General features: G+C 51.6%; 10 protein-coding genes across 10 annotated transcripts; 6 read left to right on the forward strand and 4 right to left on the reverse strand.

The window, feature by feature from the left end:
• The first annotated feature begins 519 nt into the window (after positions 1–519).
• Positions 520–2,451, forward strand: MYCTH_2299913 (uncharacterized protein). Its single transcript, XM_003660962.1, has 3 exons — positions 520–822; positions 884–953; positions 1,026–2,451. The coding sequence occupies exons 1-3, from the start codon at positions 775–777 to the stop codon at positions 2,363–2,365; spliced, it is 1,458 nt and encodes a 485-aa protein (XP_003661010.1). The 5' UTR covers positions 520–774; the 3' UTR covers positions 2,366–2,451.
• Positions 2,452–2,723: 272 nt separating this feature from the next.
• On the reverse strand, positions 2,724–4,942 carry MYCTH_2299915 (uncharacterized protein). The gene is made up of 3 exons (XM_003660963.1): positions 3,983–4,942; positions 3,399–3,881; positions 2,724–3,331 (listed from the first exon to the last, which is right to left on the reverse strand). The coding sequence occupies exons 1-3, from the start codon at positions 4,573–4,575 to the stop codon at positions 3,082–3,084; spliced, it is 1,326 nt and encodes a 441-aa protein (XP_003661011.1). The 5' UTR covers positions 4,576–4,942; the 3' UTR covers positions 2,724–3,081.
• Positions 4,943–5,547: 605 nt separating this feature from the next.
• On the reverse strand, positions 5,548–7,455 carry MYCTH_2116457 (uncharacterized protein; the record flags this gene model as incomplete). The annotated part of the gene is made up of 3 exons (XM_003660964.1): positions 5,548–6,581; positions 6,646–7,109; positions 7,169–7,455. The coding sequence occupies 3 exons, from the start codon at positions 7,453–7,455 to the stop codon at positions 5,548–5,550; spliced, it is 1,785 nt and encodes a 594-aa protein (XP_003661012.1).
• Positions 7,456–9,065: 1,610 nt separating this feature from the next.
• Positions 9,066–11,410, forward strand: MYCTH_2116458 (uncharacterized protein; the record flags this gene model as incomplete). The annotated part of the gene is made up of 8 exons (XM_003660965.1): positions 9,066–9,260; positions 9,335–9,625; positions 9,704–10,151; positions 10,207–10,475; positions 10,540–10,745; positions 10,808–10,871; positions 10,928–11,056; positions 11,393–11,410. 8 exons carry the CDS (start codon positions 9,066–9,068, stop codon positions 11,408–11,410), a joined length of 1,620 nt encoding a protein of 539 aa, XP_003661013.1.
• A 2,246-nt stretch (positions 11,411–13,656) lies between these two features.
• MYCTH_73182 (cytochrome P450 monooxygenase) lies at positions 13,657–15,649 on the forward strand. Its single transcript, XM_003660966.1, has 4 exons — positions 13,657–13,835; positions 13,898–15,028; positions 15,085–15,266; positions 15,327–15,649. The coding sequence occupies exons 1-4, from the start codon at positions 13,752–13,754 to the stop codon at positions 15,487–15,489; spliced, it is 1,560 nt and encodes a 519-aa protein (XP_003661014.1). The 5' UTR covers positions 13,657–13,751; the 3' UTR covers positions 15,490–15,649.
• Positions 15,650–15,710: 61 nt separating this feature from the next.
• On the reverse strand, positions 15,711–17,426 carry MYCTH_2299921 (uncharacterized protein). Its single transcript, XM_003660967.1, has 2 exons — positions 16,908–17,426; positions 15,711–16,807 (listed from the first exon to the last, which is right to left on the reverse strand). The coding sequence occupies exons 1-2, from the start codon at positions 17,110–17,112 to the stop codon at positions 16,098–16,100; spliced, it is 915 nt and encodes a 304-aa protein (XP_003661015.1). The 5' UTR covers positions 17,113–17,426; the 3' UTR covers positions 15,711–16,097.
• Positions 17,427–17,823: 397 nt separating this feature from the next.
• MYCTH_2299922 (uncharacterized protein) lies at positions 17,824–20,134 on the forward strand. Its single transcript, XM_003660968.1, has 5 exons — positions 17,824–18,137; positions 18,315–18,346; positions 18,592–18,765; positions 19,014–19,263; positions 19,392–20,134. The coding sequence occupies exons 1-5, from the start codon at positions 18,095–18,097 to the stop codon at positions 20,057–20,059; spliced, it is 1,167 nt and encodes a 388-aa protein (XP_003661016.1). The 5' UTR covers positions 17,824–18,094; the 3' UTR covers positions 20,060–20,134.
• MYCTH_2299923 (glycoside hydrolase family 78 protein) lies at positions 20,070–22,849 on the reverse strand. The gene is made up of 2 exons (XM_003660969.1): positions 22,446–22,849; positions 20,070–22,366 (listed from the first exon to the last, which is right to left on the reverse strand). The coding sequence occupies exons 1-2, from the start codon at positions 22,719–22,721 to the stop codon at positions 20,210–20,212; spliced, it is 2,433 nt and encodes an 810-aa protein (XP_003661017.1). The 5' UTR covers positions 22,722–22,849; the 3' UTR covers positions 20,070–20,209.
• A 129-nt stretch (positions 22,850–22,978) lies between these two features.
• Positions 22,979–23,882, forward strand: MYCTH_89251 (glycosyltransferase family 1 protein; the record flags this gene model as incomplete). The annotated part of the gene is made up of 3 exons (XM_003660970.1): positions 22,979–23,131; positions 23,569–23,792; positions 23,858–23,882. The coding sequence occupies 3 exons, from the start codon at positions 22,979–22,981 to the stop codon at positions 23,880–23,882; spliced, it is 402 nt and encodes a 133-aa protein (XP_003661018.1).
• Positions 23,883–24,229: 347 nt separating this feature from the next.
• Positions 24,230–24,580, forward strand: MYCTH_38236 (uncharacterized protein; the record flags this gene model as incomplete). Its single annotated transcript, XM_003660971.1, is given in 3 exon segments — positions 24,230–24,368; positions 24,380–24,425; positions 24,472–24,580. Coding segments are annotated over 3 exon segments (294 nt in total), but the record flags the coding sequence as incomplete, so codon positions are not given.
• Between the last annotated feature and the right edge of the window lie 3,332 nt (positions 24,581–27,912).

Consider the following 27,912-nt stretch of genomic DNA (forward strand, 5'->3'; position numbering starts at 1 on the left):
CTCCCTTCCCTGAGATATTCAAGCCAGCTTTGCAATAACTGGTCAGTTAGTAGTCGACGTGTGCTGGGGTAATTCATCCAAATACATACAACGAACATACTACCCCGCAGGAAATGCTTTCCGCTAATTATCCACTGTCGGGGTATGGACCAACGAACCGGCCGTTAGCTCATGAGGAAGAGCGCTATATGGCCAGTGCGGGGCTACGGGTATCTGCGCACTCTCCTACACGTAATACTCGGTTCCTTTAGGTTAAACATGGATATGCATCTCCACCAAGATATCCTCGGACGGCTTCAGGCAAGTGGCACTTAGGTAGGTTGGTTAATATGGAGCATGAAGACCAACTGCCGTATCACCGCAGCAAAAATGGCACGGCGTTCCATGGCCACAGCTCGCCCAAATGTCACACAAGACACGCCAGGGGTGGTGTGGTCACAGCACAACATTGGCAAGATTGCATACCTAAAGGTAGGTACCGATCCACTTGGAGCCGAGCGGGGTTCGACCCCCAGAGGATGGTTTTCCAGTGACGGCTTTGACGGCAAGTGTAGTCGCGGGATAAGTGTATTTCTCATACAGCCGACATAAGACGCTGCACTTTGATCATCGGTAAAGGCTCGTGTATGATTATTAGGTACCTGTTTTTTGCTGCGAAGTGGACGCCCCTTGTCATAACCCTTTGGCTCCTCCTTTTTATTTTTTTTTATTTTTTTTTTTTCAGTTTGAACAGAACAACCGAGTACTGCTACAACAGGAGGGAAGGGCACCACAATGGCTGCCATCGCTCCCGTTCAACCTCGGATGCTCATCAATGGAAAGGTAAAAGAACGCCGTGCAACACGTTTCACTCTAGCCGAACTCGAAGTCTTACAACCGCTAGCTCGTCGAGGCATCCGATGGCAAGACGTTTCCCATTTACAACCCAGCAACGCTCCAAGTGTCCGCCCATGGTCAGTTTCCCCGGCCTGACTTGAAGGGGGGCAGAGGGGTTGGGGGAAGACATCGCCGCTAACGCTCATCAGTTCCGGAGGCGAGCGCGGAAGACACAAACGCCGCAGTGGCGGCGGCAAAGGCCGCATTTCCGGCATGGTCCGCTATGGGAGGAGCCAAGCGAGCCGTCTACCTGAAGAAACTGGCCGCTCTGCTCCGGGAGAACAAGGATGAGCTAGCTCGCCTGGACTCAATTTCGATGGGCATCCCCGTCGCAACCCATCATTACGCGCTCACCGCCGCCGCCCACTTCGATCATTATTCGGAGGCCTGGGCGACCGTCCAGGGGCAGGCAAGTGTCAACACGCCGGGCCTGGTGACCATGACGCTCCGGCAGCCCTACGGCGTAGTGGCGCTGATTATCCCCTGGAACGCGCCGGTCCACTTTCTCGGTTCCAAAGCCGCACCTGCGCTCATCACTGGCAACACTGTGGTGCTGAAGTCGAGCGAGAAGGCACCACTCGCCGTCGCCCGCATCGCCGAGCTTGTCGTCGAGGCAGGATTCCCACCGGGCGTCTTCAACATCATATCCGGTCACGGCGTGCCGTCGGGGCAGATCCTCTCCCGCCACATGGACGTTCGCGCCCTGAGCTTCACTGGCTCCAGCCGCACCGGCAAGCTGATTCAGGAGGAGGCGGCACGCACCAACCTGAAAAAGGTCATCCTCGAGCTAGGCGGCAAGTCACCCGCTCTGGTGTTTGAGGACGCCGACCTGGAGAAGGCGGCCGAGCAAACGCAGTTCAGCATCCAGGTCAACAGCGGACAGGTGTGTATGGCCAATTCGCGCATTTATGTGCAGAAGACCATCGCGCCGCGGTTCATCGAGACGTTCAAGACCAAATTTGCCGCCGCTAGAGCCGGGAACCCGTTGGACAAGGAGACCAACCACGGCCCGCAGGCGGACGAGATTCAGTACCGCAACGTGCTGAAGTACATCGAGGAGGGCAAGAAGAGCGGCGGCACGCTGGCGCTGGGCGGCAACGGTAAGCTCGAGACCACAAACGGCTACTTTATTGAGCCGACCGTGTTCCTCGACACCCCGGAAACGGCGCGCATCACCAAGGAGGAGGTGTTTGGCCCAGTCGTCATCATCAACACGTTCGATACCGAGGCCGAGGCCATTGCCAAGGCCAACGACACCGAGTTTGGCCTGTACGCGGCCGTGTACACGCGCGATGTCAACCGGGCAATGCGGGTGGCGAAGGCCTTGGAGAGCGGCTATGTTGCCATCAATTGTACCAGCCCCTTAACTGGGGTTGATCTGCCTTTTGGTGGATACAAGAGCAGTGGGCAGGGCAGAGAAGGATGGCTGCATAGCATGGACAACTTCCTAGAGACCAAGAGTATTATTATGCAGATAGATGGGGAGTAACTAAGTCCATTACGTCCTACTTGTCAATGTCATATCCTTGGAGTATTTCCCGCTACTGTAAGAGATGAGATATACGCCGACAGGTCGAAGTAAGTTGCTGGTAGACTTGAACGTCCACCCAGCACTCGAGCCCTTCCGACTTCGACCTAACATGATCAGCACCGTACATCCTAGACAGTGAATACAGGAAGAGCGCCAGGGAGGCTACATCATCTCTGTGTTTGCCTGACTCTTTCACCTAAATATTATTACTCGTTGGTTTCTCGAGCGGAAATAGCCTTCGATTTTGCTTTCTGGGACTAGTCTAAACGAGACTCAGTTCCCATAGGCTCATTGTTAGCGTGGCCATTCTACCCCTAATTATCATTCTACTAACTAAATCGTAGCACGTCAGTTCGGAGGTAGATCATGGCCGAAGTAGGGCGCAAACATGCCATTCTCGCGCTGTCTCTCACAGGCCCTACTCTAGCTATAATCACGAGCCACCAGCCCGAATCCTCCTTGTAAGAATGTGTCTTGGATATATCAAAGCACACCCCGTCATAATTACCGCTCAATGCGTGTCAGCTGTTTCCGATATCACCAGCTCTAACACGCCACATCAATGTAGCATAATTACCTATTCTTTCTTAATCATAAGCCCCATGCTTATCCAATGCAACCTCCCAGGAGAACTTGAGATACAACAGAACTTGCTGCATCTGAAGCTATCTGTATCATACCGCCACGGGGATGGGCCCGACAGGCAGCAGCTTGACATTCTCAAAGAGTTCCGGCTGCGTAACCTTCTTGAAGATGTCGTCAAACACCTCCTCGGCGTGCTTCTCGGCATCGTGCTGGTGGATCCAGTCCTCGCGCGGGAACGCGATGCTCTTGGGGTCCTTGGCGACCTTTTCCCAGTCTGTTTTGTGCCACCGGTCGCGCGTGGTCTCACCGGTCTTCTGCACCAAGCGGACACGCTCATACCTGTTTTACGGTCAGATGAAATGCGGACACGAGTCTTAGGGCCATCTTATCTATCTATGCTGCTTACCGAATCTCCTGGTGCACCCGAACGGCAGCCGGCACGTTGTTCTTACCGGCTCTCCTCAGGCACACGGCAATCGTCACTCCGTCCTCCATCGCCTGAGTTGCCCCCTGGGCGCTGGTGGGCAGGAACGGATGCGCCGAGTCTCCGACGAGCAAGATCCTCGCATGCTTGCTCACCCAGGTCGGCAGGGGATCGCGGTAGACGAGCTTCCAGTCCACCAGACTTGGCGTCTTCTCGACGATGGCCCGGCAGGTCGGGTCCCAGCCCTCGAGGACCTTGTAGACGTCCTCGAGCTTGCCCGGGAAGGACCAGGACTCATCGATGTCGTGCTCGTCGCGGTGGGTCAAGACCCAGCAGCAATCCTTACCACCCTTGATGGTGCTGAACAGGAAGTGGACGTCCGGGCCGATCCAGCCGTTGAAAGTGTCGCCGTTGATGCAGAACTCGCGTGTGCGAGGGTCTTTGATCATGTCTGTGTTGGGGAACCTGGGACGGGTCAGCGGGAGGCCGAATTACACGTGCCGGTGTTTTTACTTCTTTTATTTTTCGTCTAAAAAAACCGGAGAAAACAAATGAGAACAACTTACCACGCCCGCCACACCGCATATCCGCTGCTCTTCGGCTTGTCTACATATCCCAGCACCAACTCCCTCGCCTTGGACCGCACGCCGTCCGCGCCGATGACGAGGTCGGCGACGACGCGCTCTCCGCTCTTCAGCACGATGCCCGCCTGGTTCTCGTCCTCGAAGTACTCGTTGACAGGCTGGCCCAGGTGGATGGGGATCTTCAGCTCGTCGCGGGCGTATCTGAACACCACTTCGTGCAGTTCGCCGCGGTGGCCGTTGAGCACGGGTGCGTCGGGCTTCTGTTCGGGCGTTGGCTGGTGGTAGACCACCTCGCCGGTGTCCCACTTGTGGATGCGGAAGCCGTAGGAGGACAGGTCGATGCACAGCTCGCGCAGGCGGCGCGCAATCTCGCCATTGGACCAGCGGTAGAAGATGCGCCCGGCGTTGGCCCCGAACGAGATGATGTCACCGAGGGTCTTGAGCTCGGGGAAGTTCTCATAGATGGACACGTCGTGGCCCTGGCGGTGGCACTCGATGGCTGCCGTCAGGCCGCCGAAGCCGGCGCCAACCACGATCACTTTGATGCCGGTTTTTGGGGCCGACGTGGTGGACATGGCGTTAGATATCAGGAGACAGAAAGAAGACCCCTGGATGTGGCTGATTGGAAAGGGATGGAGATGCGACGAGGGGTGTACTTGAGTCCGGTAAGGGATAGCTGATGGGAGCTTCAGCGCGTGTTGCTCAAAATGGGCAAAATGGCCGTAAGATGATTGTAATCGTCGATATCAGCTTTGCCAACCTCAGAAGATCTAATTAAGCCTTGTATCGGAAAGGCCGGCTGGTCTTAATGAAGGCCATGCGATGGAACGCGTATGGTACATGTATCTATCTACGTATGTACATACACACATGCGCCTCCGATTCCATCCCTACGAATGGGGGGGTTGATTCTTTCAGCCATGGGTGTTTGTTCCGTTCCGCATTGGCAATGTTACCTGCAAAACATCAGCCTATTCCGGACCGTCGTTGCCTGTTCCGCCTTCTTCCCCTCATCTACCGCGTCTGATGCTTTCTCAACTTGGGGTGGGTGATGCGGGGGTTATCCGAAGCCTCTTCCCCCGCACCCGTCTTTCACCCAAGCTCACTTGGAGTTAGGTTGGCGTGCCCAGCTTTGGCTCGTATCAACTCGAAATCTGGAAGCCGTTTTCCGTTCATGTCGGGGTTAGGGTCACACGTTTCAACACCACCACTCTTTCGATTCTCTTTAATTACTCCGTGCCAAAGTATTAGTAACTCTTCGCTTGGAAGCATCCGGAGCCAAGTGTTAGAGCGATGCCGTGTGGTCATTAGGCGGTAACCCCTCTGGAAAATGCGAAGCTCTCTCCCCTAGCCATTCTTTGCCCTGATTAGGCTCTGGTCGACTGGATCTCCTAAATTGATGAGACCTGATTTGGTAGGTATTGTGAGGAAACAAGGATACCAAGCAACGAATCGACAAAAGCAACTCAGGTAAATAGGGCAAGTTGAGTTTCATTGAGACTCGTATTTCTCCTCTACTTTCGGAGTGCGCTGGTTCAGGCTGCGATCTAAACAGCCTTGACCTTGACAACCTTGACGTTTCCGTGCTCATCGAGCACGGGCTCCTCCTTCAGCTTCCTCTTCTGCTGTTGATAGAAGGTGCTCATCCGGTACCTGGTCTCGCCGTCGTGAAGCTTGAGATCCGCCAATGCTTGCTCCCCTTCCCTCAATATCGCTTCCTTGATCTCCTCACTCCGCGGCACAATCTCGCAGGGGAAGGGCTGCGGCCGCATATTCAGCCCGTTCGTGAAGGCGAATATGTCGACGTCGATCTGCTTTCCTGTCTTGGGATCCTTTGCCTTGCGGATGTTGAATCCCCACAGAAGCCGCGCCACCGTGACCCAGGTCCCCTGCTCGGCCAGCGCCTGGCCGCTGCACACGCGCCGGCCCCAGCCAAAGGTCATGTAGCCCCTGTCGCCGGGAAACGGGCGGTGGTGATCGTTGTCCTCGAAGAACCTGTCCGGGTAGAAGCGGTCCGGGTCCGGGAACTCGCGCTCGTGGTGGTGAATCGCCCACACGTTCCCCTGCACCCAGGACCCGGCGGGAATCAGCCAGCCATTGTACGTGTCATCTTGCGTGGGCGAGTGCGGCTGTCCGCCAATGATGGCCACGCTGCGCCAGCGGAAGACTTCCTTCACAAAGGCGTTGACGTAGGGCAGCCTGGGTGAGTCGTCCCAGTGCGGAGACCGGTTCGGCCCAATGACTCGGTCGATCTCGGCCTGGGCCTTCTCCATGGCATCAGGAAACGCGCAGCACGCGAGGACGAAGGTGACCAGTGTGCTCGAGGAGGTGTCCGCACCGGCCCCGAATAGGTTGCCGGTCAGACCCGAGAGCTCATTGATAGGGAGGTTGTATTTCTTGGCCTCGTCAAAGAGGGTCTTGACGTACGGCGTTGGCATCGAGGCCTGCTCGGAAGGCGATTTCTGGTTGTACTGCTCAATCGCTTCCTGGGCTAGGGTGTAGAAGAAGTAGTGGCCCCCTTTTTGGCTGCGAGTGCCGAGTCCCTTGAACCAAGGCATAAACCGCGGGAACTTGGCCAGGACTAATAGTCATTGGTTAGAGACGGTTCCGTGTATGAGCCACGACGGGGGACAAGGGCTACCTACTGGGGAATGTCTCGAGAAGCATTGGAAAAGACTTTCCGGGAACGTTCAAATCGGCGGCCAGCTGCATCAAGGCGATTACCTCGGTGATGATGGGGTCGTTATAGCTCGCTACCCGCCGGCCAAACGCAATGATGGACACGACGCTGGTCGCATACCGCTCCAGGTGCTTCACGTACTCCTTCGGCTCGCGGAGGAAGTCATAGGCAACGATCTTGCTCTCGTTGTTCTGGATCTCTCGGTAACCGCGGACCGACTGTACGCCGACGCCGACGTGCATCAGCTTGCGATGAATACGCCAATGGTCGCGCTCCTGCTGGTTCCGGATCCTCATGGTGACCAGGTTTGCCTGGCCGCTGCCAAGTTCGCCAAAGACAACCATACGAGGCCGCGAAGTATAGATCTGAGCCTTCTTTTCCAAGATGTCGTGAGCGCACCAGGCATCGTTGATCCAAATAGTGGGGTTCCTGTGGCGAACGGGTCAGTCACATCCCGGTCAGCTTCGCTCGAGGTTGCTAGTACTGACCGTCCGATCCAAAATGTAATCAATGGGGTGTTGTACTTCTTAGACAGCTCCTCGAAATACAACCATGGTTTCGTGTCGGGAAGCGTAAACGTGTTGCCAACGATAGGCCAGGGAAAGGGGCCGGGCGGCATCTTCGACCTGAGATAGAGCATGTGGGCGTAGTCGGCGGCAATAGCCGTCGCTACCACGGCCAGCAAGGCGAGGGCGACATTGAAAAGACCCGCATCGGCGATGGCCGATTGCAACTTGAACAGCGTGAAGCTGTCAATGAGTTTTTCTGAAAGCATTGTTGCACAGCAGCCGCTTTAATTACGACAACGGTTGAGCGCGAATGGAGCCGCGGACCGAGATGGGCGCAGAAGGGGCAGAATTTTGCAACTTTCCGTCCAGTCCTTCTCCCCTCTGGAATGGTAACGAGGTAAGGCTGTCTTCTGTCTGACAGAATCACACAAACAAAAGCGTTATGGCGGGAGGGGCAGGATTTGAATGGGAGCTTGGCAAGCTTGGCCTTCTAGAACGCAGACAAGAAGAATGTGGTAATTAACCATCACTGAATCCATGTGTATGACCGACCATGGCCGCGGGGCTGTTCAGGAAACCCATAGCCCTTACACTTGTCAAGAATGGACAATCTCGGTAGCAAATTTATATCCCGTGCGTGGAGAGCATGTAGATGCCGTCGGAAGAAAGTACACTAGCGTGCAAGCAGGAAGCGGGGTCCCACCGTTCACGTGGTGAGACTAGAGAGCCAGCAGATCCTGTTCGGGAGTCATCCGTGTGTCAAAAGTCCGGATTGGAACCTGCCATGGCCTCAATGCGGAAAGTCCCCAAACTCACAACCGGCAGTCGAAAGATTGCTGAGGCATGTCATGACGGGGATTCAGTGAAGGAAGCTGTGTATGTTGCTTCGGACCTCCTCGAAAATATTCCTGTCTTGGAAAGCCAAATCCGATGGAAAGGGAAGACCCTGGTTATTACTTAATACTCTGGACTCTACATCCGTACTCTGGACGGATACAGCCTCCAATGACGCCCACAACGCGGTGCGAGGAAACTTCGGTGCATGATCTCCCGCTGGGCTACCTTGCATGTCTAATTACCAAGTAGCCATGCAGTATCGCATGTTACTACACAAAGGTTGGTTGTTTTTGCCGTTGTTGATTTTTCCGCCGCGACCCCTCCAAAACGATGGCGGCTGGCCTTCAGAGTGGTTGGCTAAAGGCCGGCAATTCCATCCCAGTTTCTCATTCGATGGAGGCTGAACACAGAGAGCAACTCCAAAGATCGACGGGTCGCACGGATACGACTCTATCGGGCTTAGCATGCCACTGGCTCTCCCGTGATTCCCCCAGATTCGGAGGACAATAATAAAACACGGCTATAGCGTTTCCTGGCTGGATCGGGCGCCATGGATGTCCCACTTCGTGTCTCCCGTACTGTGTACTGTGTTCATACTACATCCATACACAATAGGTGCGCAAAGCGCCTTCAGCGAGCTTGTTTAGATAGCCACCCGGGTGTCGAACATGTGACGCTGTCTGCGAGATTGATGGTAAAGCTGTAAAAGCAGGCAAAGCGTCATAGCACACGGGGCTGATGAGGGGAACATTCACGATCTGTCGCATAAGTATGTCGTACAGTCCTGCACAACGGGACTCAGAAGGCGGTATTTACCACTTCCATGGGCCTGGGCCTGGCAAGAGGTACTGCGTTGAATTGACTTGGGCAGGGCTGTGACGAACCTTGTCGTTGGGCATGCGGAGATATCCGAGATTTGTCTTCCATTTCAGAAACCCAATAACTCCATAATTATCAGCACGCGCGTGCCGCCGACCTTGCTCCTTGGGGTGGCTCGTCCACTTTCTCAGTTGGCCGCTCGACCCTCGGAACACCCAAGATGGGCGAAGAGAAGCAGTCGTCGTCGTCGACCGGCACAGGCCATTCCGATAGCGAGTCGCGAGAGCAGCCTTACACGATTGCCCACCACTGGAAATGTCTGGCAGCATGTACGCTGATGTCGCTCTGTCCTTTTCAATACGGCCTCGACTTTGGCTTGATCGGCGGGCTCCAGGCCATGGTTGGGTTTCTTAGAGTAATTGTCTTCCGCCGGCCCTCGCCCTTTTCCCATAACCACCTGCAACAGACAACTGATGACCGGCTACCTAGGTGTTTGGCTACGCAGACGCCACCGTTCCGGGAGGATGGAACATCTCCACGGAGCGGCAACAGCTCATTTCGTCGCTCATGACCCTCGGGGCCTTCCTCAGCTCCTCCATGGCCGGAACCATCGCCACCATCATGTCCCGGAAGATGACGGTCTGGGTGGCGAGCGCCCTGTGCACAGTCTCCAATGTACTTATGATGTCCACGACGAGTATTGGGGGCTTGTATGCCGGCCGCCTGCTGCTGGGCATTGCCAATGGCATGTTTATGACCTTCTCCCAGCTGTACATACAGGTAAGCCCGGTGGTGTCGTAATATCGGGAAGTTTGAGCATGTTCTATTGCAGGTCACTAACGCCTCCGAATTACCTAGGAATGCTCCCCGGCCCGCTACCGAGGCCTTATGATCTCGTCCTTTCAGATCTGGACCTCCGTCGGCAGCCTCGTGGGCACGGTCGTCGACAACTTCACCGCAAAGATTGACGGCCGCAATGCCTACCTAATCCCTTTGGGGCTGATATACATAATGCCCGTCATCATGAGTCTCGGTCTACTCCTTATTCCCGAGTCCCCTCGGTGGTTGGCCCAACACGGGAAGCTGGACCAGGCGCGCAAGGCGCTGCGCTGGCACCGCCCAGGCACCGACGCCGAAATTGACCGCGAGATGAAGGACATCCAAGCTGCCTTGGAGATGGAGAAAGCCAGAGAGAAGAGTGTTGTCGTGTGGGATATGTTTCGTAACCCCGTGGATCGGAGGCGAACCATCCTCGCGACCTGCGCTCTAACCGTTCAAGGGGCGTCAGGAGCCATGTACATGATCGGTAATAAGTTGCTGCCGGCCAGGACGTCGCCACCGTGCTGACACTAGCTAATTAGCCTACGGAACATACTTCTTTCAGATGGCCGGTATCGGCGATGCATTCGCAAACTCGTGCATTCTCATCTCGGTCGGCGTCGTCGCCATCATCATCAATAGCGCCCTCGTCACCCACTTTGGCCGTCGCCGCGTATTCCTGATCACCGGCTTGCTGCTCTGCGGGCTTGCCCAACTTCTCACCGCTGTTGTGTACCAGGTGAAGCCAGGTGCAAAGTCCACGGGCAAGGCCATCGTTGGGTTAGCGGTGATCTATATCCTCGGTTACAATGTCCGTCTAGCCCCTCTGCAGTGTTGTGTCTCGCATATTAATCGTCTTGCTGACGACTTCCTAGGGCATGGTTGCAACATATGCCTGGATCTCTGGTGGCGAGCTCCCATCCCAGCGTTTGCGTTCCTACACTTTCGGCCTCGCCACCGCCATTGGCTTCTTCGCTGCCTGGCTCACCACGTTTACCGCTCCGTATTTCATAAACCCGGAGTCACTTAATTGGGGTCCCAAATACGGTTATATCTGGACGCCATCGTGCTGGATATCAGCGTGAGTTTTTCTGGAGCCAGAGGTCTTTCTCCTAAACCATTTGTTGACCAGGTGTTTGCCAGTCTTTGGGTATACTTGTTTCTGCCAGAGGTCAAGGATCGGACTCTGGAAGAGATTGACCAGATGGTATGTTGCTTTTCGCATCCATACAAGCGTTCGCGGTGTTCTGATAACCATCTCAGTTTGAGGCTCGTCTCCCGGCGAGAAAGTTCCGCCGGTATGTCTGTGTTGGCCCAGGCGGGGGACCAACCCGCGAGGCTTCTGGTTCAGTGTCGACAGACAAGGAGGCTGTCGAAGTTCAGCACAAGGAGGTTTCGAAAGCCTGAACAGGAGGTGGAATATATGAGGAGCGATGGAAGTATATTCTAGGCTCTTGAGAGGCCAGCCTGTATTAGTAGCGGCATCTTAGCAAACAATGGCGGTGCAAAGAAGGGGAGAAAAGCAACAAGAAGAATAGCCGAGAGCAAATATACAGTGTATGCCAGTGAAATTGATCAAATCGTAGTCTAGGATTCATACTATTAGCTGCCTGACTTAGGTAATCATTGTGGCACCGTCTTTATCCTGTCATGGTAGGCATGTTTGGTATAGTGCTATGTGACAAAAACAACACGCAATTTCCGAAGATTGTGAGCAAGGTTACATAGATACCTAATATTCGCTAAAATAACAGCCCTAGATAGCTAAGCGGTGATTAGTATTTGGAAACTTTTTACCCTTTTTTTTTTTTAATTCGGGTAGAGTTCAACCAGTGTATAGATGTTATTAGCCACAAAGTGTAAAAATGCTCACGAGTATTACTATAACGGTAAGATGCAATCTTGAGCGTCGACGCAGTATTAAACATTAGAAGTCACCATCGAGTCAACTATGGTCTGCTAGGTGAGCTGAGTATTAATGTGCTTAGGTGCGCTCAGAGTATATAATACACATAACAATATATAGACCTCGACTATGGTAAGTGAATCCGTTAGTCGACCTCCTTCACACTAGATACCGAGTGAGGGAGGTAAGTGTGTGATTCGGAACAAACGGCCATTCGTGTCTTAGGCATCTGAAATATCGGGACATACTCGTCTATATCTTAATCTTTAACAGGCATGTCCTCCATCAACTTCGGATGTCGTATATCTGGTAAGCACGTAATAATTATACGAATCTAGTGTACAAATACGTGATACGTGTATAACCGTTCCATGGTGCGTAACCGCATTACCTTCTCCTTTTCCTGCTGTGGCCGATTCGTATATTCCTCCAAACATAACGGAAGGATATCTATCTGATATGAACCTTAGCCGTTCTTAGGGTTAAGTCAGACTTCTCGGACTTGCAAGCTGTTCCTCGGCTGTCTATGGTGACCTTGCGACTCGTGTCCCAAGCACATCGATCCTCAAGTCGTGACTTTATAATACTCTAAGGAACTGTTTATTACGCTCTTATTGGTTACAGGATGGTCTCGGAGCGGCATTGGCGACCTGATTTCAGGTCCTCTGCGAGTCTAATCACAGTCGTAGAGGGTGTACTTATGAACACTGGTGCAGTGTCCAAGTGACCAGATTTTTTTTCTTGTTTACCCTTAATCATAGGACGCGTCTATCTTGGCAGGTCAAGAAGGGTTTTCACTCAATGGAATTTGAGTTGACTTAGCTACGATAGGGAAACAAAGCTCCGAGGTCATAGTTAGACGTAGCTTGGTGTCTTAAAGGAAGAAATGGTGATAAGTCGTAACGGACAGTTGGCCTCGATGAACAGATCTAACTGGCCCAGATCGAGGCCGGCCGTACCGTATAGACGGCTCCAATGACGAAGCGATCGAGTTATAAATTGTGGAATCGGATACTTATTGTTTTGTTTTGTGGTAGGTTCGATAGATAGGAAGATACGCGGTCGAATAATAATGTCGAAAACGCAGTAGCAAGCTCGAGTAAGCATTCGAGAGAGACTTGTAGCAGGTGGCTTTGAAGGTCCAAAAGGTGCCCTTGTTGAACTATCTAGCGTACAAAGGAGAAAACGAGTGATATTTATAGACAAAGGAAATGGCCAAAGCGTTCGTGAGCGTAACACGCGCTGTGGCTAGCGTGTGGTTAGTGCTTTAGAAGCTCCAGCGCTTCTGACAATTAACATAGGTGGGTTTCGGGGCGCGAGGTTTGCCAACTAATTATTATCCCGAATGTGGGGCATTCCGAATGCAGGGTGTTCCGAATCTGGGGATCTAACTTGCTTGGTAGTGGACAACTACTATGTAAGCTCTCCTGATCTGTCGTTATTGACCTGCTACAAATACTACCCGACGGAGAACATGGCGTCGTAATACGCACTTGCTGCTACTCTTGGGCTGAGTCCTAGATCGTGGCTAGTACAATAAGTAAGCGCTCAACCTGCCAAGGGCCAATATCTCGTCGTCATCCTATAGAAGAGAAGGGATAACAATGACATACTTTTGAAGAATCTCTTTTCTTGGGTAGCTGGAAGACGACACATGGGGAGAGATGGCCATTCAGCTTAGGGCCTTGTAATAACCTCTCTCTCATTGGCTCGGCAAGGGTCGGCCCCGTCGAAACAGGTTATATGACCGCGTATATGCTTTTTCTCGCCTTCCCGATACACATTGGCAGGTTCGGACCAGAAATCGCTCAAAAAGACGTGCATGTCTCGGGTTCCTTGCTTTATACTGTCGTAATGGGAGCTGTATCGGTCTTAGCGTCGATCGGTCGAGCAGGGTGTTATGCAACTCACCTCCCGGACACGTGATTCGTTATCTGCCGTGGAACGTTGCTGAGGTGTCCTTACGCTTACACAGTAGAGGAGGTGGCAGATCACGGCGGTTGTTGGCGACCGTTAACTACAGCCCCCGCCCCCTCAAGCGCCCCCTTTATTTATTTTTGTGCCTTTTTTCCTGCGGGGAGCATGAGCAGCTGCTGTGCCGTAAACTTTATCTGTAAGAGCCTTGTGCTAATTACACTACTGCTTCTACCTTACGTCTTTCTAGCGCCCCGGCCTCAAAGGATGGCCACTTTACGAGCCGAATTCTTAACACCGCTACAGCTCCACCGGGGTCTCGAAGGATGGGCTCTGGTATCCCTTGAATTGGTGCGGCACACTATATAAGTATGAACCGCCAGAGTTATAACTAATCGTCGTCCATTTTACAGGGTGTCATCTTGTCGGCATCCTGCATCATTTATAATGTCTTCTTTCACCCGCTACGGCCTGTACCCGGTCCCAAATCATGGGCAGCTACGCCGTTCCCTTATATCCTTGCCTGGCTGACCGGCCGTCTCCCCATTGTCATCCACGAGCTACACGAAAAGTATGGCGATGTCGTCCGTGTGGCGCCTAACCGTCTCTCCTTCACCCACCCCGATGCCTGGAACGCCATTCGCGGCCATCGCAAGAACGGACAGGGAGAGCATGGCAAGGATCCGACTTTTTACGCCATGGCTGTTCGCAACATTCTCGGAGCACCCCGGGCGGACCATTCCCGCTTTCGGAGGATCTTGTCCCATGGCTTCTCGGCCAAGAGCATGCAAGACCAGCAGCCCCTGATCACGCGCTACGTTGATCTGCTGATGCAACGGCTCAAGGAGAAGACGCACGGCGGAGACGGAGAGCCTCAGCCTGCCGTAGCAGACCTCGCCGCCTGGTTCAACTTCACCACGTTCGACGTGATCGGCGACCTGGCGTTTGGAGAACCTTTCGGCTGCCTGGAGCAATCGAGGTACCACGTATGGGTCAGGACCATCTTTGAGTCGATCGGACAAGTTGGGGCCATGTTAGCGCTTCAGTGGGCAATCCCTCCTCTGTTCACGATGTTAAGGCACATTAACCCCCATGGACACCACGTTGGCGCTGCCTTTGAAACGCAGACTCAGTACGCCCGTGATAAGATCACCAAGCGACTGGCCCTCGAGACGTCACGGCCAGACTTTGTTGAGGCAATGGCAACAGCAAAGTCTGACGACGGCAGTCTGCTGGCCATGGATGAAATAGTAGCCAACGCGAGGCTCTTGGTTACCGCGGGAAGCGAAACCACCGCCACGGCACTTTCCGGCGCGGCATATTTCCTGGCACGGCACCCTGAAGTTCAGGCACGGTTGGCCGAGGAGGTCCGGAATAGCTTTACTTCCGAAGGCGAAATCGACCTCTTCTCGGTCAACAAGCTAAAGTACATGCTCGCGGTCCTGGATGAGGCCATGAGAATGTTTCCTCCTGTTCCTAGCGGGCTTCCAAGAAAATGTCATCCAGGTGGGGATGTCATTTGCGGATATCGAGTCCCCGGGGGTGTAAGATTGCCGCACACTTCCCCTCGTTGGTTAAAGCTGACTAACACGTTGCATAGACCTCACTTGATATATGGCCGTCGGCTATGAATTACAGCTCCAGGAACTTCACTGCACCCGACAAGTTTATCCCTGAGCGGTGGTTGGACGAGGCCGATCCTACGGGGCTGCAGTTGGACAAACGCAGGCAAGCAGCACTGCAGCCATTTTCAGTCGGGCCGCGCAATTGCATTGGAAAGAAGTATCCTCTTTTCACCGTGGACTTTGTCAATCAAAACTCCAAGCTAACGCCCTGTTCTAGCCTGGCCTATGTCGAGATGAGATTGATTCTTGCGAGATTGACCTGGAACTATGATCTCGCTTTCGCGGACCAAGAAACCTCGGACAACTTCCTGCGCTGCAAAGCCTACATCCTGTGGATGAAGGGACCACTTAACATTCGACTGATTCCAGTCAGGAAATGAATCCAGATGAACCGAGTTGGCGCGAGGCTCACGCGAGGTACATATTTCTTCTAATCATGTTAATAAGGTTCATCTGCACACTTGATGGTATCATAGGCAGATTGACTTCTCATTTTCTTACCCGAGCATAGATACACCCTATGGACCCTCGTTATTAGCTACGAGCTTCTTTTTTTTCTCGATATAGATAGGTAACGAACTTCTTGCACCTCCAAGATGTTTGGCTACTCGCTATAGGTTAGGAGGGAGCCCATTTGGTGATCTATCTATGTCCTTCCCATATATGATAGTAATTACTCCTAGTTTGCGCTGCTGCAAGGTGTGGGTCCCTCAGCGCCGCTGACTTCAAGGTCCTAGTTATCGAACGCAAGATTGGTGGTAGCTGTAAACAACCTCGCCATTCCGGGACGTGAACTTCCAGACATCTATAGGACGGCTGTGTGAGTGTGAGTCGTCAATCGACATCTCTCTCCTCTTTCTTCCTCTATGCAGTGCCTCCCACACCTTGTCATCGCCCATCTCATGCACCTTCCCGAAGCACGCTACGGCCGCTCTGCTCTGGCTGCGGCCACAACATGCAGTGGTCACTGGTGCAGCCCAGGGTTGGTTTAAATACCATATGGACGCGGCACCATCCCCGGTCCATCGCTGTCTCGGCTTGACAGCATCTCCATAGCGCTGTCATGTTTCCCGACTTTGGATGGCTCGAGGTCGTCGACGTAGAAGACGAAAAAGATGGCCATGACGGAGGCCATGAGCAGAGCATCGAAGACATAGAGGAAAATCTCGTGTGAGATGAGATAGCCCCTGTTCCCCTGGAGGTATTCAACCACACGGAAGATGCTTCGCACCATGATGATAGCGCTGGCAACGTACAGGACAGTCAAATGGCGTTTCCATCGGATTGAAGAATGTTGTCGATCAGAACCGCTGGATTGGCGAAAACGGGTGTGGAATACGACAGTGGTGACGAGAAAGAAGCCGAACATGAAGATCTGGATGAAGAGACCGACGATGATGATCTTCTCGCCGATGTCGAACAACTCCAAAGTGCCGGCCGCCTGAATGCCGCCCCCACCAGCCTGCAGAAGGAAGGAGAGGACATCGCCAACAACAAAAATCTTGGTCATCCACTTGACCGGGATGATGGATGTTGGCTCGGCGTGCAAAGCGCGGATCAACCGTCCAAGGATCATGTAGATGGATGCCGCGTATAAGGCCGGTGCGATGAGGATGAGAATGGCTTGCATTACGAAACCACCAATGGCCATATTGTCGAAGTGGGACCAGATCCGACCACAATAACCGATCACCTGAACTGTGAACCGAGACAGAAACGTCTTGTTAGTATAATAATCTCCAGAAAGGCGTTGCTGCTGTATTAATTTAAGCGGGACCATGGCCAAGAGGGTACGTACAGCAACCGCCGACGGTAAAGGCGGTAAAGTAGAATGAGCGATGGCGGTATATACGCCAGACATGAAGCAACGTGAGGATTAAGAAAACGATGACGGCAGCAATGGCAGCTGGTAATGACAGCTTATATCGATACAAGGCGAAATCGAGGAGTTCGGCCCCCGAGGTCCCGGCTCCGACCCCAGCTGAGGTCGTCGAGTTCTCCATCTTGGTCGTTCGAGGAATTGTCAATGTCGAGGTTGTCAAAGAATGGCCGAATTGTGTATATCGGGACAGTTGACTTCCTGGCTGTTTGAGAAAGGGAAGGGTCTATGGACAGACAAAGAGACTCCTTGAAGACAGACAAATAAGAGAGGGGAAAGCGATCGGTGTTGTCGGAACGGGGGTCAACGGTATAAACATCCTCGGTCATGCTGTCGAATTCCGTGTGTTCGACGGAGGAAAAGGGAACAGGTCCACGAGGTGGCATCAAGATCAGTGGCAGGGTTTAACTTATCAGCAAAGCAATCAGGAGAGCGCTAGAGAAGGCATTTGCCAAGAGGGGAATGTCATTTTCCATGCTTGCCCATGCTCACCTACCTATCCGAGAAATACGCCCAACTCTCGTACCTAAACGAGCGACTACACCGACCATCTCGCCACAGCCTCACAACGAATCTGTGAAAACCCACCAGGGGCTCGGATACTTCCGAAGCCGGCTGTTCGGACCGATAGCGGAGATTCCAGAAGGCGAATATAGTAACAAAGAAAGAAAAGGGGTAAACCTCGTACGGCATCGTCTTCGCCTTGCTGCCCACGAAAATTAAATTAAACCCGTAAAAAGGAAAATCCACACTGTGCATTGAAGGTAAAGGCAGGGATCATTGTCTTACGAAACACACAGCTAGGTAGGTGTTGTGGATGTGGATCAATCAGAGGTCTTACTATACTCCGTACACATATTATGATGGGCCACGTATCCGCCGTATTTTGTTCGGATAAATCCGAGCTTCCAACCCACCTTCTCCCACCCTCTATCAGCAACAGCCGCAGCCGCGCTCTCATCACGTAGGTCCGCCGCAGCCGTCGCAGCCGTCACAGCCGTCATTTAGAAGGCGACGACAACATCAGCGTTGCAAATCTCAGGCGTGAGTGACGTGACATCCCTGACCGCGTCTTGCGCCCGTCGCAGCCTCCATAATCGCCACACATGACCGTCACTAAACGCAGAACACATCACAAGAGCCGCCTGGGTAAGTCAGTTTTGAGCCTCTTGGATCTTCGAACATTTATATAGTAGGCCATTATTACGTAATGTGCTGGCTCGCCCTGCCAACGGAGCCCACAACAGTCTTTTCCATTTTGCTTTTCTGCTAGGAATTACCCAGGCAGGCATTTCATTTGTTAACAAGCTAATTAATTGCTTCTAGGCTGTAAGAACTGCAAGACTCGGAAAATCAAGGTGAGCATCACGCATTCTGTATCCTCAGATCATACATCCCGGGGACGGACTGGAGCCGAAGGACACGGAACATGGCTTCCTCCCAGCGCCACTACTAAGGAGCATGGCATTCGATATCTTGGCGCTATCTGTGTTGCAGGGGCTCGTCCACCATGCATCGCCACTCGCTCAGTCCAGATATCTGAGGCAGCCAGCCAGTCAAAGCTCTGGCCGTAACACTAACACTCGGTGATGCCTCGGTATAGTGTGACGAGAAGAAGCCGTCATGTTCGAACTGCATCCGGCGCAAAGTAGACTGCGACTTCACTGCAGTCGGGACTCCGCAGCCGAGTTTGTCTCCCACAGGCCTGAGTATGACGGATTTAGAACTGCTGCATAATTACACGACCACCACCTACCTGACTCTGTCAGAAAGCCCAGTACGTCTGCCGTCTGTCTTCGACCTTCTCTGCAATTAAGTCTCTCCAGCTCAAGCCAAACCGTCCTTGAGTGCTAGCACTACTGGGAAATCCCTTTTTTTTTGTTTTCTTTTTTACTTGCTTTCTTTTTTTCTTTCGTTTTTTGTGTATGCGTGTGTGTGTGTGAGAGAGAGAGAGAGATATAGCGAGAGAGATGGAGAGAGAGAGATGACACGTCTAAGCTGACAAACATCCTCAATTTCAAACAGATCATAAGGCAGTTTTACCGAGACACAGTGGTGCAGGTGGGACTCGAGTACGACTACATCATGAGGGGCGTGCTGGCTCTGTCGGGTCTTCACCTCGCCCACCACCGCCAGCACATACGCGACCACTACCTCGCCGCCGCCGTCACCCACCACCAGGCCGCATCACAGGCCACCATCCCCCTCGTTCCGAATGCGACGCCCAAGAACGCGCAGGTGCTGTTCCTCTTCTCAGTCTTGACGACTTACTACGGTGAGTGCGTGTCTTGTGTCTCCCCCTCGGGTCTGCTTTGTCCATCCCGATTCTATTTCCCGATCCTCTCCCCACCTTGACAAAACCACCCACAGAGTGAGTAACTCACACGGCTAGTATGTCTACAGCGCTTGGCTGGCCACGCAAATCCGACGATACCCTCCTCCTCCGAGAGAACGCGGGCTTTCCCGACTGGGTGTATCTGCTCCGCGGGACCAAAGGCTTCATCGAACTGGCGGGGGTGCCAACGGGTGGGCCGATGGCGCCGCTGTTCTCGCATTCGATCGCTCGCTTCCAGCTACGCGAGGGGCCCGAGGCATCCAACTCGTCTGCGAACGCGGCGCTGGCGGAGCTGGAGGAGGTCGTTGCGCGACGGCCGCTGGAGGACGAGGCACTGCGCGGGGTTTACATGCGGGCCATCGCCGAGTTGAAAAAGTCGTTTGGCCAGGCCGAGGCATGCGCGGCGCAGTACGAGATGGCGGATGCCTTCATCTGGGTGTTTCTGATGGCGGAGGACCTGCTGCCGTTGTTGCGGACGCCCACTCAGGAGGCTGTGGCTATCTTTGCCTATTTTTGTGTGCTACTGAAGAAGCTGGATGGCCACTGGTGGATGCAAGGCTGGGGGGCACATCTCATAGCCCATGCCTACGACCTGCTGGACGATGAGGGCCGGTTGTTGATTCGCTGGGCTGTGCAGGAGATTGGATGGGTGCCGCCGTTGGCTACAGAACGCTTGGGAGGCGAGACGTCAACGTACGGCAACTCCCAAGAAATCGCGGGGACATCAACGTTGTGAATTCAATGATGCGTGTGCGGTCTGAAAGTGTCGTTGATGCTTGTACTTATTATCCAACATGATTATTATGTAGACTAATGTGAGACGTACAACCTCGAACGACAATACCCTTGGCTTCTTATTCTCAATTACCGCGTTGCATCCACTTGCTCATTTCCTTAACTGCATAATGGTGACCTTTGAGCCCCCTTTAACCCTCAGAGTGGTGCCGTTGACAACAGAACCATTCATAATGAACTTGGACTGGGTTACCGGAACCAACAGCGGGTACGGGACATTGACCAACCCTGTGGTGCCGGCAGGAGCCTCGACCGACATGTTGAGGAGGGTTCCACAGAACTCCCAGCTTACAGTAAGAGGACCGAGAGGTGTGGGCACCTCACCCCGGGCGGAGGTAAGACCAAGAGTCTGCGGAGAGACTGCCCACTCGGCCCAGCCGGGCTTGGTGGGTTGCGCACCGAGCACGAAACGGCTCAGCTCAGCCGTCGGGCCCGCGCTCCATCCGTGGCACAAACTCGTATGGACTCCGAAAGCGGGGCGGCCGGTCTCGTCCAGGGTCTCCCAGAAACAGCCGGAGTAGTTGGCGTTGTTGGTATCAGTCATCGGCGCCCACAGCGAGTCAAGCAACTCCCGGGCAGCGGTAGAGTTCTGCGATGTGAAGGCGGCGCGGAGATGGTATGCAGAGGCGTAAGGGCTGATGTACCGCTGGAATCCGTGCTGTAGGACGCCGGAGGAGAAGGATAGTGGGCCCTTGGGCGTGGAAAGTTCCCTAGACAGGGTAGACAAGATGGTTTCGGACGAGTGGGATGGGTCCAAGTTGACGCCGGCAAGAATAGCGATGGCATTGGAGTCTTGGCCGAACCCGTCCCGGATACCGTCGGCGTAGACGTACGCGCCTAGCTCGTCACTCCAGAGGTGCTTATCAATGGCTGCCCGTAGAGCAGCGAGACGGTCTTGGTACACAGAGATGTCGACACCGACATCGGCCAAGAGCCCGACCGTCTCTTGGAGCGCGTAGGCGTAGAGGACATTGAACTTGGTGACGACTCCAGACTGGGCAGGGTCGTAGTAGTTCCAGTCTCCGCCGAAGGTGGCGTCGCTGAGATTGAAGAGGCCGTTCGACAGCGTTTGCGAGTGCGACCAGTCAAGCATTCGCACAATTCTAGGTGCCCACTCCAAGGCCAGGGCGAGATCACCCGTATGCATGTACGTGTGAGAGACAGCTGTGAGCAAGTTCCACGAGTATCCTATCAGGCCTGTGATGTTGACGTCCAAGGGAGTCGAAAGCGGCCTTTGCTGTATCTTGACTGTGGGTATAAAAAAGCCGGGCGTGGCCTGCATCGATGCCAAAAGGTTAAGCGCACCTTCGACAAACTCCAGTCCATGGGTGGAGACCAGGGCGGCAGAGGCGGCGATGTCTAGGTCGCCAGCGTATGCGATACGATCTCGGCGCGAACCGTCAACGGATACATCGAGAGGGTTGGTGCCTAAAAGAAAATCTTTCAGGCAGCTCTTGTCGTTCAAGGGGTGCTGGTAGGTGACGGTGCCCACGGGATCGGTCGCGACGAGGTCTCTGAAGACAGCCTTGTGGCCAAAGGAAGCACCAAGGCCATAGGAGCCATAGAACTTGGAGTACTGGGTAAACTTGAGCACTCGCTCGCCGTTGATGCTTATGGCGATGTCGGTCATAGCGACCTCGACGTGAACGGAGTGCCAGCTGCCAAGAGCCATGGTCACATTCGACGGCACCGTGGCCCTGGTGAGCTCCGTATCCTCGGTAGTCGATCCGACGTAGGCCGCAATTGTCCTCGCTCCAGCATCAACTGATATGTAGATTGCCGAGTTAAGAGTGTCAGACAACACGCTGAACCCAAAGCCGCCAATCAGCGGTTTGACCTTGAAGTCGAGGTTATAGGCCGTACTAGTGACGGCATCTGGGGCCCCGTTTGCTTGGGGTGCAAGACTGTCGATCACGGCACCCTCGCTGGTGATTTCCCAAAACTCGGGGATAGAATCTTTGGGTATTTCGGTCAGCTGAATGGTTCTAGCACCGACTGCCCAGATGTCTGTAATGGAGCTGTCGGAGCTCTTGAACGACCCGGGCAGTTTGTCGATCGAAGTCGTGCGGGTAGTGGGAATCACGCCGACATTCTGCAACGTCAGCTCGCCGGGTGAGGATAGATTCAGCTTCTGGTATCGAAAGGCCCCTTGGACATGGCGATTGGTGAACTGCTCCGGGCCAACAATGTTATACCGGTTGACTCGGTACGTGTCCATGGCCGCCGCTAGAGGGATCGGCCCGTCGCCCTGACACGTGGCAAATCAGCAATTAGCCTCCGGCTCATAGAACACAGATGACGAGGCGGAAGTAAAGGGCACGGCATACCATATACAAATCCAAGCCGGCTTTGCTTTCAGAGTACGTGATCTCGAAAACGGTCGTGTCGCCTGTAGCGCCTACGACCTCAAAGGACGGGATGCCCTCTACATTAGCCCCATAATCGAGGACGAGGGTGGCGCTCTCTGTCGTGGTTGACGATAGGACGATCGGTCCATCTTGCACCGTGATCAACGGAACGCCCGCTTGCGGCAGATGTAGGTGTGTTCGAGTAACAGCGGCGCCTGCGATGGCGGACAGGCCCAGGGAGATTAGGCCGATCATGGAGTGTCCGACGTTGACGCCGTAAACGAAGCAAAGATGAGATCAGAGAGGTAATTAGTTGTTACAGGAATGGCGAAGCTGAGAGCGAAGGACTCGGCGGTACATACATACACTGTGAGGTTAGGTTCGAGCTTGTTAATATAATAACATGTCTGAATTACGGGTCCCTTGGCATTCCCAAAATCAAGAGCACACCAGACGGAGATTTGAACTCTTCTGGGCTGATCCGTGATCCAGGTCGTTACCAAGCAGACTTCATGTCGCGAGTAAGCGATGGGCCAAGAATTCAGTCGCCACAGGATCCGAGCTATACGAGAGAGCGGAAGAACAGAGCGAGAATCGAGAATGCCTCGCAAGACGCGCGGAGTGTACCGAGCGAGCAGACAAGGGATGATAAAACCCTACAGCGAGTAAGTCACCGTTCTCATGGTTTGCATTACATCAACGGCGACTGCCGTACTATTGCAATTTGAGCGGCGGAGCACGTGGCGGAGCCCCCCCATCTTCTGCTGGCTGAGCCTAGCTCAAATGGACCGGGAATTGTTAACTTGGGTTTCGCTTAGCCCTCGTTTAGTCGTATTTTTCCCGATCTTCATTCTTCTGGACCGCATTGATCTCGCTGTCTCACATGACACCACACCCGTGTATTTCACGACAGTCAAGATCCATGCTGGTCTGAATCGGTCTTGACTCGCAACCTGTCAGTCCCGGCACTTAAAGTCTACTCATTCTTGGCTTTTTCTAGATTCTTGTCAGGTTGAACATTACCCATGCTCATCCTTCCACTCCCGTTCTCCCAAATTCATGGCACCCGACGCGGCGGCTGCAAGGGTTAATCTTAACGTAGGCCACATGCGTAGCAGCCAAGTGGCTCTTGAAGAATCCCCCAAGATTCGCCCATGTGCATTGTGCGCAGGCTCTCGGAATACCTGTGCACATCATGTTTACCATGCCGTGGAAGGCAACCCGAGCCTTTCCCCATTCGTTAGTCAAACTGAACGCGACGGACATCGAACCTAGCACCGCAAACTGGCTTACCTATGGCCTGGTCGAGCTCATGCCCTGGCAAGGGTGAGTTAATGAGACCTTCCTTTGGCCCGCCCGTTAAAATAATAGATACACGATGGTTGCAACAGAACTGACACCTCAAGCACAACGTAATACAGCCCTGGCGATGTAATCAACAATTAGAGGAAGCAGCAGCCCGAGTTAGACAAGCTGTCTAACTCTTTAGGGCTCAGCGTCATATTGTCGAACTTGCCATTGGTTACCCATAACGGCACCGAAAATTGCCATACAAGGGTGTGGCAGCGTATGATCTAGCCGTTGGTCTGCGCTTAGGCAACAATCTTGTCAGCGTTAGTATAGCTACAATGGGTGCCAGAAAAAAATGCTAAAAATTAAAAATACACATTTCCTAATATCTTACCTACTATATATTAACCACACTCTACTTCGATAGCCAGGAAACGGAGGATATAGCAGTAAGGGCTAGGGTCCCATAGGGGTCACCCCTCTCCCCTATACTATTTATCCTCTATATAGCCTCCCTCTACCAGGCCATTTGCCAGGCCAGCCCCGCGGTTAGTTTGATAGGCTTCGCCGACGATACTAACCTCCTAGCCTTCGGGAGGGCTAAGGAGGCCTGTAACGGTTAGCTACGGAGGGCCTAGAAGGCTTGCCTTCAGTAGGCAAAGACCTAGGGTATGGCTTTTGCCCCGGAAAAGTACGAGCTTATCTACTTTAACAGGGGCCGGAAACAGTGGTCGCGACCGCTAGAGCTCCTATGGCCCGGAGGGGGTACTACCACTATAGCCCTGTCGAAGTTAGCTAGATTCCTTAGGGTCTGGCTAGATTAGAAGCTATAGTAGGGCCCCTACTACGTAAAGGTAGCTAAGAAGCTAGAAACCTAGGAGTTTGCCCTAACTAGGCTTACTACGAAGACCTAGGGCCCTAGGCTTCTATAGGCCTATAAGGTCTATACTAAGTATATCTATAGCGCCCTAGCTTATAGGGCCTTAAACTTCTATAAGCCTACTAAGCCAGGGGGTAAGCTGGAAGGCCTTGCTAAGGAACTATCGAAGGCCTAATATAGGGCCCTTTATATAGTTACTAGGGCCTATAAGGCTACCCTTATCTAGTGCCTTGAAACGGAAGCTTAGGTACTGCCCCTTGACCTCTATCTTAACAAGAGGCTAGCTAACTTTAAAGCTAAACTTAACTAGCTACTCCTATAGACTAGGGCAGGCCTAGGGGCCTCCTAGGTCCCTATAAGGGCTCTTATCTAGTAGGCCTATAATAGGCTAAACTAGAGGTTCTAGAAGAGAAGGGCTAGGGCAAGGGGCTAGGAGCTAAGGCCTATAGCCTTTAAGGTAGTAAGGTTAATAGTCTAATAGTAGGTTTAGGAAGGCTATAAGAGGGGTTAACCCCCCCTTTAGACCCTATAAAGAAGGCTATAGGCTATAGAACTAGCCGTAGTAGCTAGCTAGAGTAACTACTAGAGGGCTGACCAAGCTAATAAGAGGATATAGCGTATATTAGATAAGGACCCCCCTGCTTAGTTTTTATAGGGGAAGGCCTATAAAGGTACTAGGGCCTAACGAAGGTCTAGAGCTCCTTATTAGTATAGGCCTATATAGGGGCTATCGGCCTCTATAACTTCCTATTTAGGGTTTACGTCCTAGGGGTTAGTACCCCTTACTATGCCTATAGCTAAAGAGGGGAGACTATTAAGCACCTAGTTATTTGGTATCCGAACCTACTAAGAAGCTAAATATAGGAATCCTAGGAAATATAGTTACAAAGGGACCTAGACCTCGTTTTATAGGGTATAGGGGCCTATAACTATCGCTTGGCAAGGAGGGTTCTATAGTAGCTAATAGACCTAGGGAGGCTCCCGGAATACCGCCTTATAAGGAGGCTAGACTAGGAAGGAAGGCCTCTTTAAGGTCATTCTAGCTACTTCTTCTTTTCTTTATAGTATATTAGTATTTTAAATTAGGCGTTAAAGGAAGGATAGAGGTTTTTATCTAGCCTATTAGGTATAGTTTCCTTTATATATAACTAGAGAGGCTTTAACATGCTTATTAGTATAATAGTATGGGACTAATAATAATAATAATAATAATAATATATTAATTATACTTATAATCGCATTTCTTAGTAAAAATAGTAGAAGCTTAATTCCTATATAGTTCTAAACTATACCTCTAAGATATATCTTAATTAGTACTTAATATACTAGCCCTTTACCTTAATTATTATATCTATATACCTTAGTACTAAATCTATTGGATAGTTAACTATCTTAATATTGGAATCTAGCTATATATTAGTTATAGCCTTATAAAGGTTCTAAGGTACCTATTTAGACTTAGGCAAGTTACTAAGTCTATATATCTCTTTAGAATCCTATCTTTTTAGTAGGTACTATAGAGTTTTAATTAGGCTTAGATTAAAGGAGTAAGCTAGCTAACTTAAGACTGTCACGGATAAGCATATAGGCGGCCTAGTAGGCTATAGCTAGGACATAGGACATTCCGACAGCCAATTACTCGACGGACCAATCAGAAGATTATCACCACCAAGACTAAGGTCTTCACTAGTAATAATAACATGTCACCGTCAATAACATAGAATCACGAAGTAAAAGGAAAAGTAATACTAGTAATAACTATTAAAGAAGGATAGACCATTATATATATATAGCTAGCTAGTCACTTATTATAATAGACTCTAGGAGTTCGCCAGTAGTAATAATTACAATCATAGTACTTATACTAAGTATTACTAATTACTATAAGAGATAACTCTAAGTGTTATTATAAACCCTTTAGCTTTACCAAATCCCTTAGACAACCTACCTACTTATCCCGCTTTACCTACCTCCGTCTAGACCCTTTTAGAAGAAGTCTAAGTTAGGTTTGTTACACGTTATTACTACTCCCTTTGTTCTATTATGGTTTAGAACAGAGGTAACTTCGACCTTGATACCAATACGGCTACCGACGTCACGGCCGAATAACTACTTGCCTAGCTTAGTCAATTCTAGCAGCGGATCTAGGAGTTAGACCAGAGAGATAAGGCTGCTCAAGCTCGAATCAAGGAACTTGAGAACCGCGAAAAGTACTCGCAGAAGTTGGTTAACGAGGCCTACGCTAAAATCGAGGCACTTGAGGGCGCTAAAGCAAAGCGTATTAAGATCGAACTACCTGGTAAATATAGAGGAACTAAGGAGGATCTTATAGGATTCTTAATAAATCTCTAATCCTACTTCTAGCTTAATAACGATAAGTTTCTAGACGAAAAAGCTAAAGTCCTTTATATAGCTACGAGACTAGAGGGCAAGGTACTTAGATGGTTCGAGCCGATGTAGAATGACTATCTTACTAAGGAAGACAAAGACGACTAAGACGTATTTACGTAGATAGTCTTCCGATCTTATAACCGTTTCGAAGAAGAGCTTTAGAAAGTTTTTGGCGATAAAGATAAGAAGATTTATATATAAGAAAGACTCGCTAATCTCTAATAGACTAAGTTAGTGGCCTCTTACGCTATATAGTTTAGATAGGATATACTTAAGTCTTAGCTTAATGACGAGGCATTGATATAATTATTCTATAATAGCTTAAAGGAAAAGGTTAAGGACAAGCTATATAAGTACGATTGGCCTAAGACCCTAGATAAATATATTACCTAGGCTATTAGAATCGATGATCGACTCTATATACGAGAGTAGCAGAAACGAGGTCAAATAAATAGAACTATAGTTAAGGCTAACAACAAGAAAAAGCGAGCATATATTAGTACCTTATATAGGACGTACCCCAGAGCTATAGATATAGATATAGCATAGAAGCAGGATTAGAAGAAGACAACTAAAGATAAGTCTAATGTTACCTACTATAACTATAGAAAGAAAGGGCACTATAAGCAAGAATATTATAGCCTAAAGAAAGAATAGAAGATAGTCCCTAGAAAGGAAATTATAACTATTAACGAAACTACTAAGGATATTATCAAAGTAATAGCTACAAGCTATAAAGACAGGGGTAGTAATACAGATAGTCTCAGATATAACAATAATGGTAAAGACAAACAAGCACCGTACTCTGAACTGGTCACTATAGACCTAGAGACAAGTCTTGCCAAATGGGACATAGTAGGAGAATATACACCGCCAGCTTCGATT

Source organism: Thermothelomyces thermophilus, chromosome 1 (genome assembly GCF_000226095.1).
Source record: "Thermothelomyces thermophilus ATCC 42464 chromosome 1, complete sequence".
NCBI lineage: Eukaryota > Fungi > Ascomycota > Sordariomycetes > Sordariales > Chaetomiaceae > Thermothelomyces > Thermothelomyces thermophilus.

What these genes read in the sequence shown, in the direction of transcription:
- MYCTH_2299913 (XM_003660962.1), top strand. Translation starts at nt 775, where the DNA reads ATGGCTGCCATCGCTCCCGTTCAACCTCGGATGCTCATCAATGGAAAG. An exon ending in GGATGCTCATCAATGGAAAG is followed by an intron (nt 823 to 883) that starts GTAAAAGAACGC and finishes TACAACCGCTAG; the next exon opens with CTCGTCGAGGCATCCGATGG. An exon ending in GCTCCAAGTGTCCGCCCATG is followed by an intron (nt 954 to 1,025) that starts GTCAGTTTCCCC and finishes AACGCTCATCAG; the next exon opens with TTCCGGAGGCGAGCGCGGAA.
- MYCTH_2299915 (XM_003660963.1), bottom strand. Translation starts at nt 4,575, where the DNA reads ATGTCCACCACGTCGGCCCCAAAAACCGGCATCAAAGTGATCGTGGTT. An exon ending in TATGCGGTGTGGCGGGCGTG is followed by an intron (nt 3,882 to 3,982) that starts GTAAGTTGTTCT and finishes GACCCGTCCCAG; the next exon opens with GTTCCCCAACACAGACATGA. An exon ending in CGGGTGCACCAGGAGATTCG is followed by an intron (nt 3,332 to 3,398) that starts GTAAGCAGCATA and finishes ACCGTAAAACAG; the next exon opens with GTATGAGCGTGTCCGCTTGG.
- MYCTH_73182 (XM_003660966.1), top strand. Translation starts at nt 13,752, where the DNA reads ATGGCCACTTTACGAGCCGAATTCTTAACACCGCTACAGCTCCACCGG. An exon ending in GATATCGAGTCCCCGGGGGT is followed by an intron (nt 15,029 to 15,084) that starts GTAAGATTGCCG and finishes CACGTTGCATAG; the next exon opens with ACCTCACTTGATATATGGCC. An exon ending in CGCAATTGCATTGGAAAGAA is followed by an intron (nt 15,267 to 15,326) that starts GTATCCTCTTTT and finishes GCCCTGTTCTAG; the next exon opens with CCTGGCCTATGTCGAGATGA.
- MYCTH_2299921 (XM_003660967.1), bottom strand. Translation starts at nt 17,112, where the DNA reads ATGGAGAACTCGACGACCTCAGCTGGGGTCGGAGCCGGGACCTCGGGG. An exon ending in CTTTACCGTCGGCGGTTGCT is followed by an intron (nt 16,808 to 16,907) that starts GTACGTACCCTC and finishes CTCGGTTCACAG; the next exon opens with TTCAGGTGATCGGTTATTGT.
- MYCTH_2299922 (XM_003660968.1), top strand. Translation starts at nt 18,095, where the DNA reads ATGACCGTCACTAAACGCAGAACACATCACAAGAGCCGCCTGG. An exon ending in ACATCACAAGAGCCGCCTGG is followed by an intron (nt 18,138 to 18,314) that starts GTAAGTCAGTTT and finishes AATTGCTTCTAG; the next exon opens with GCTGTAAGAACTGCAAGACT. An exon ending in GCAAGACTCGGAAAATCAAG is followed by an intron (nt 18,347 to 18,591) that starts GTGAGCATCACG and finishes GCCTCGGTATAG; the next exon opens with TGTGACGAGAAGAAGCCGTC.
- MYCTH_2299923 (XM_003660969.1), bottom strand. Translation starts at nt 22,721, where the DNA reads ATGATCGGCCTAATCTCCCTGGGCCTGTCCGCCATCGCAGGCGCCGCT. An exon ending in CCGGCTTGGATTTGTATATG is followed by an intron (nt 22,367 to 22,445) that starts GTATGCCGTGCC and finishes GCCACGTGTCAG; the next exon opens with GGCGACGGGCCGATCCCTCT.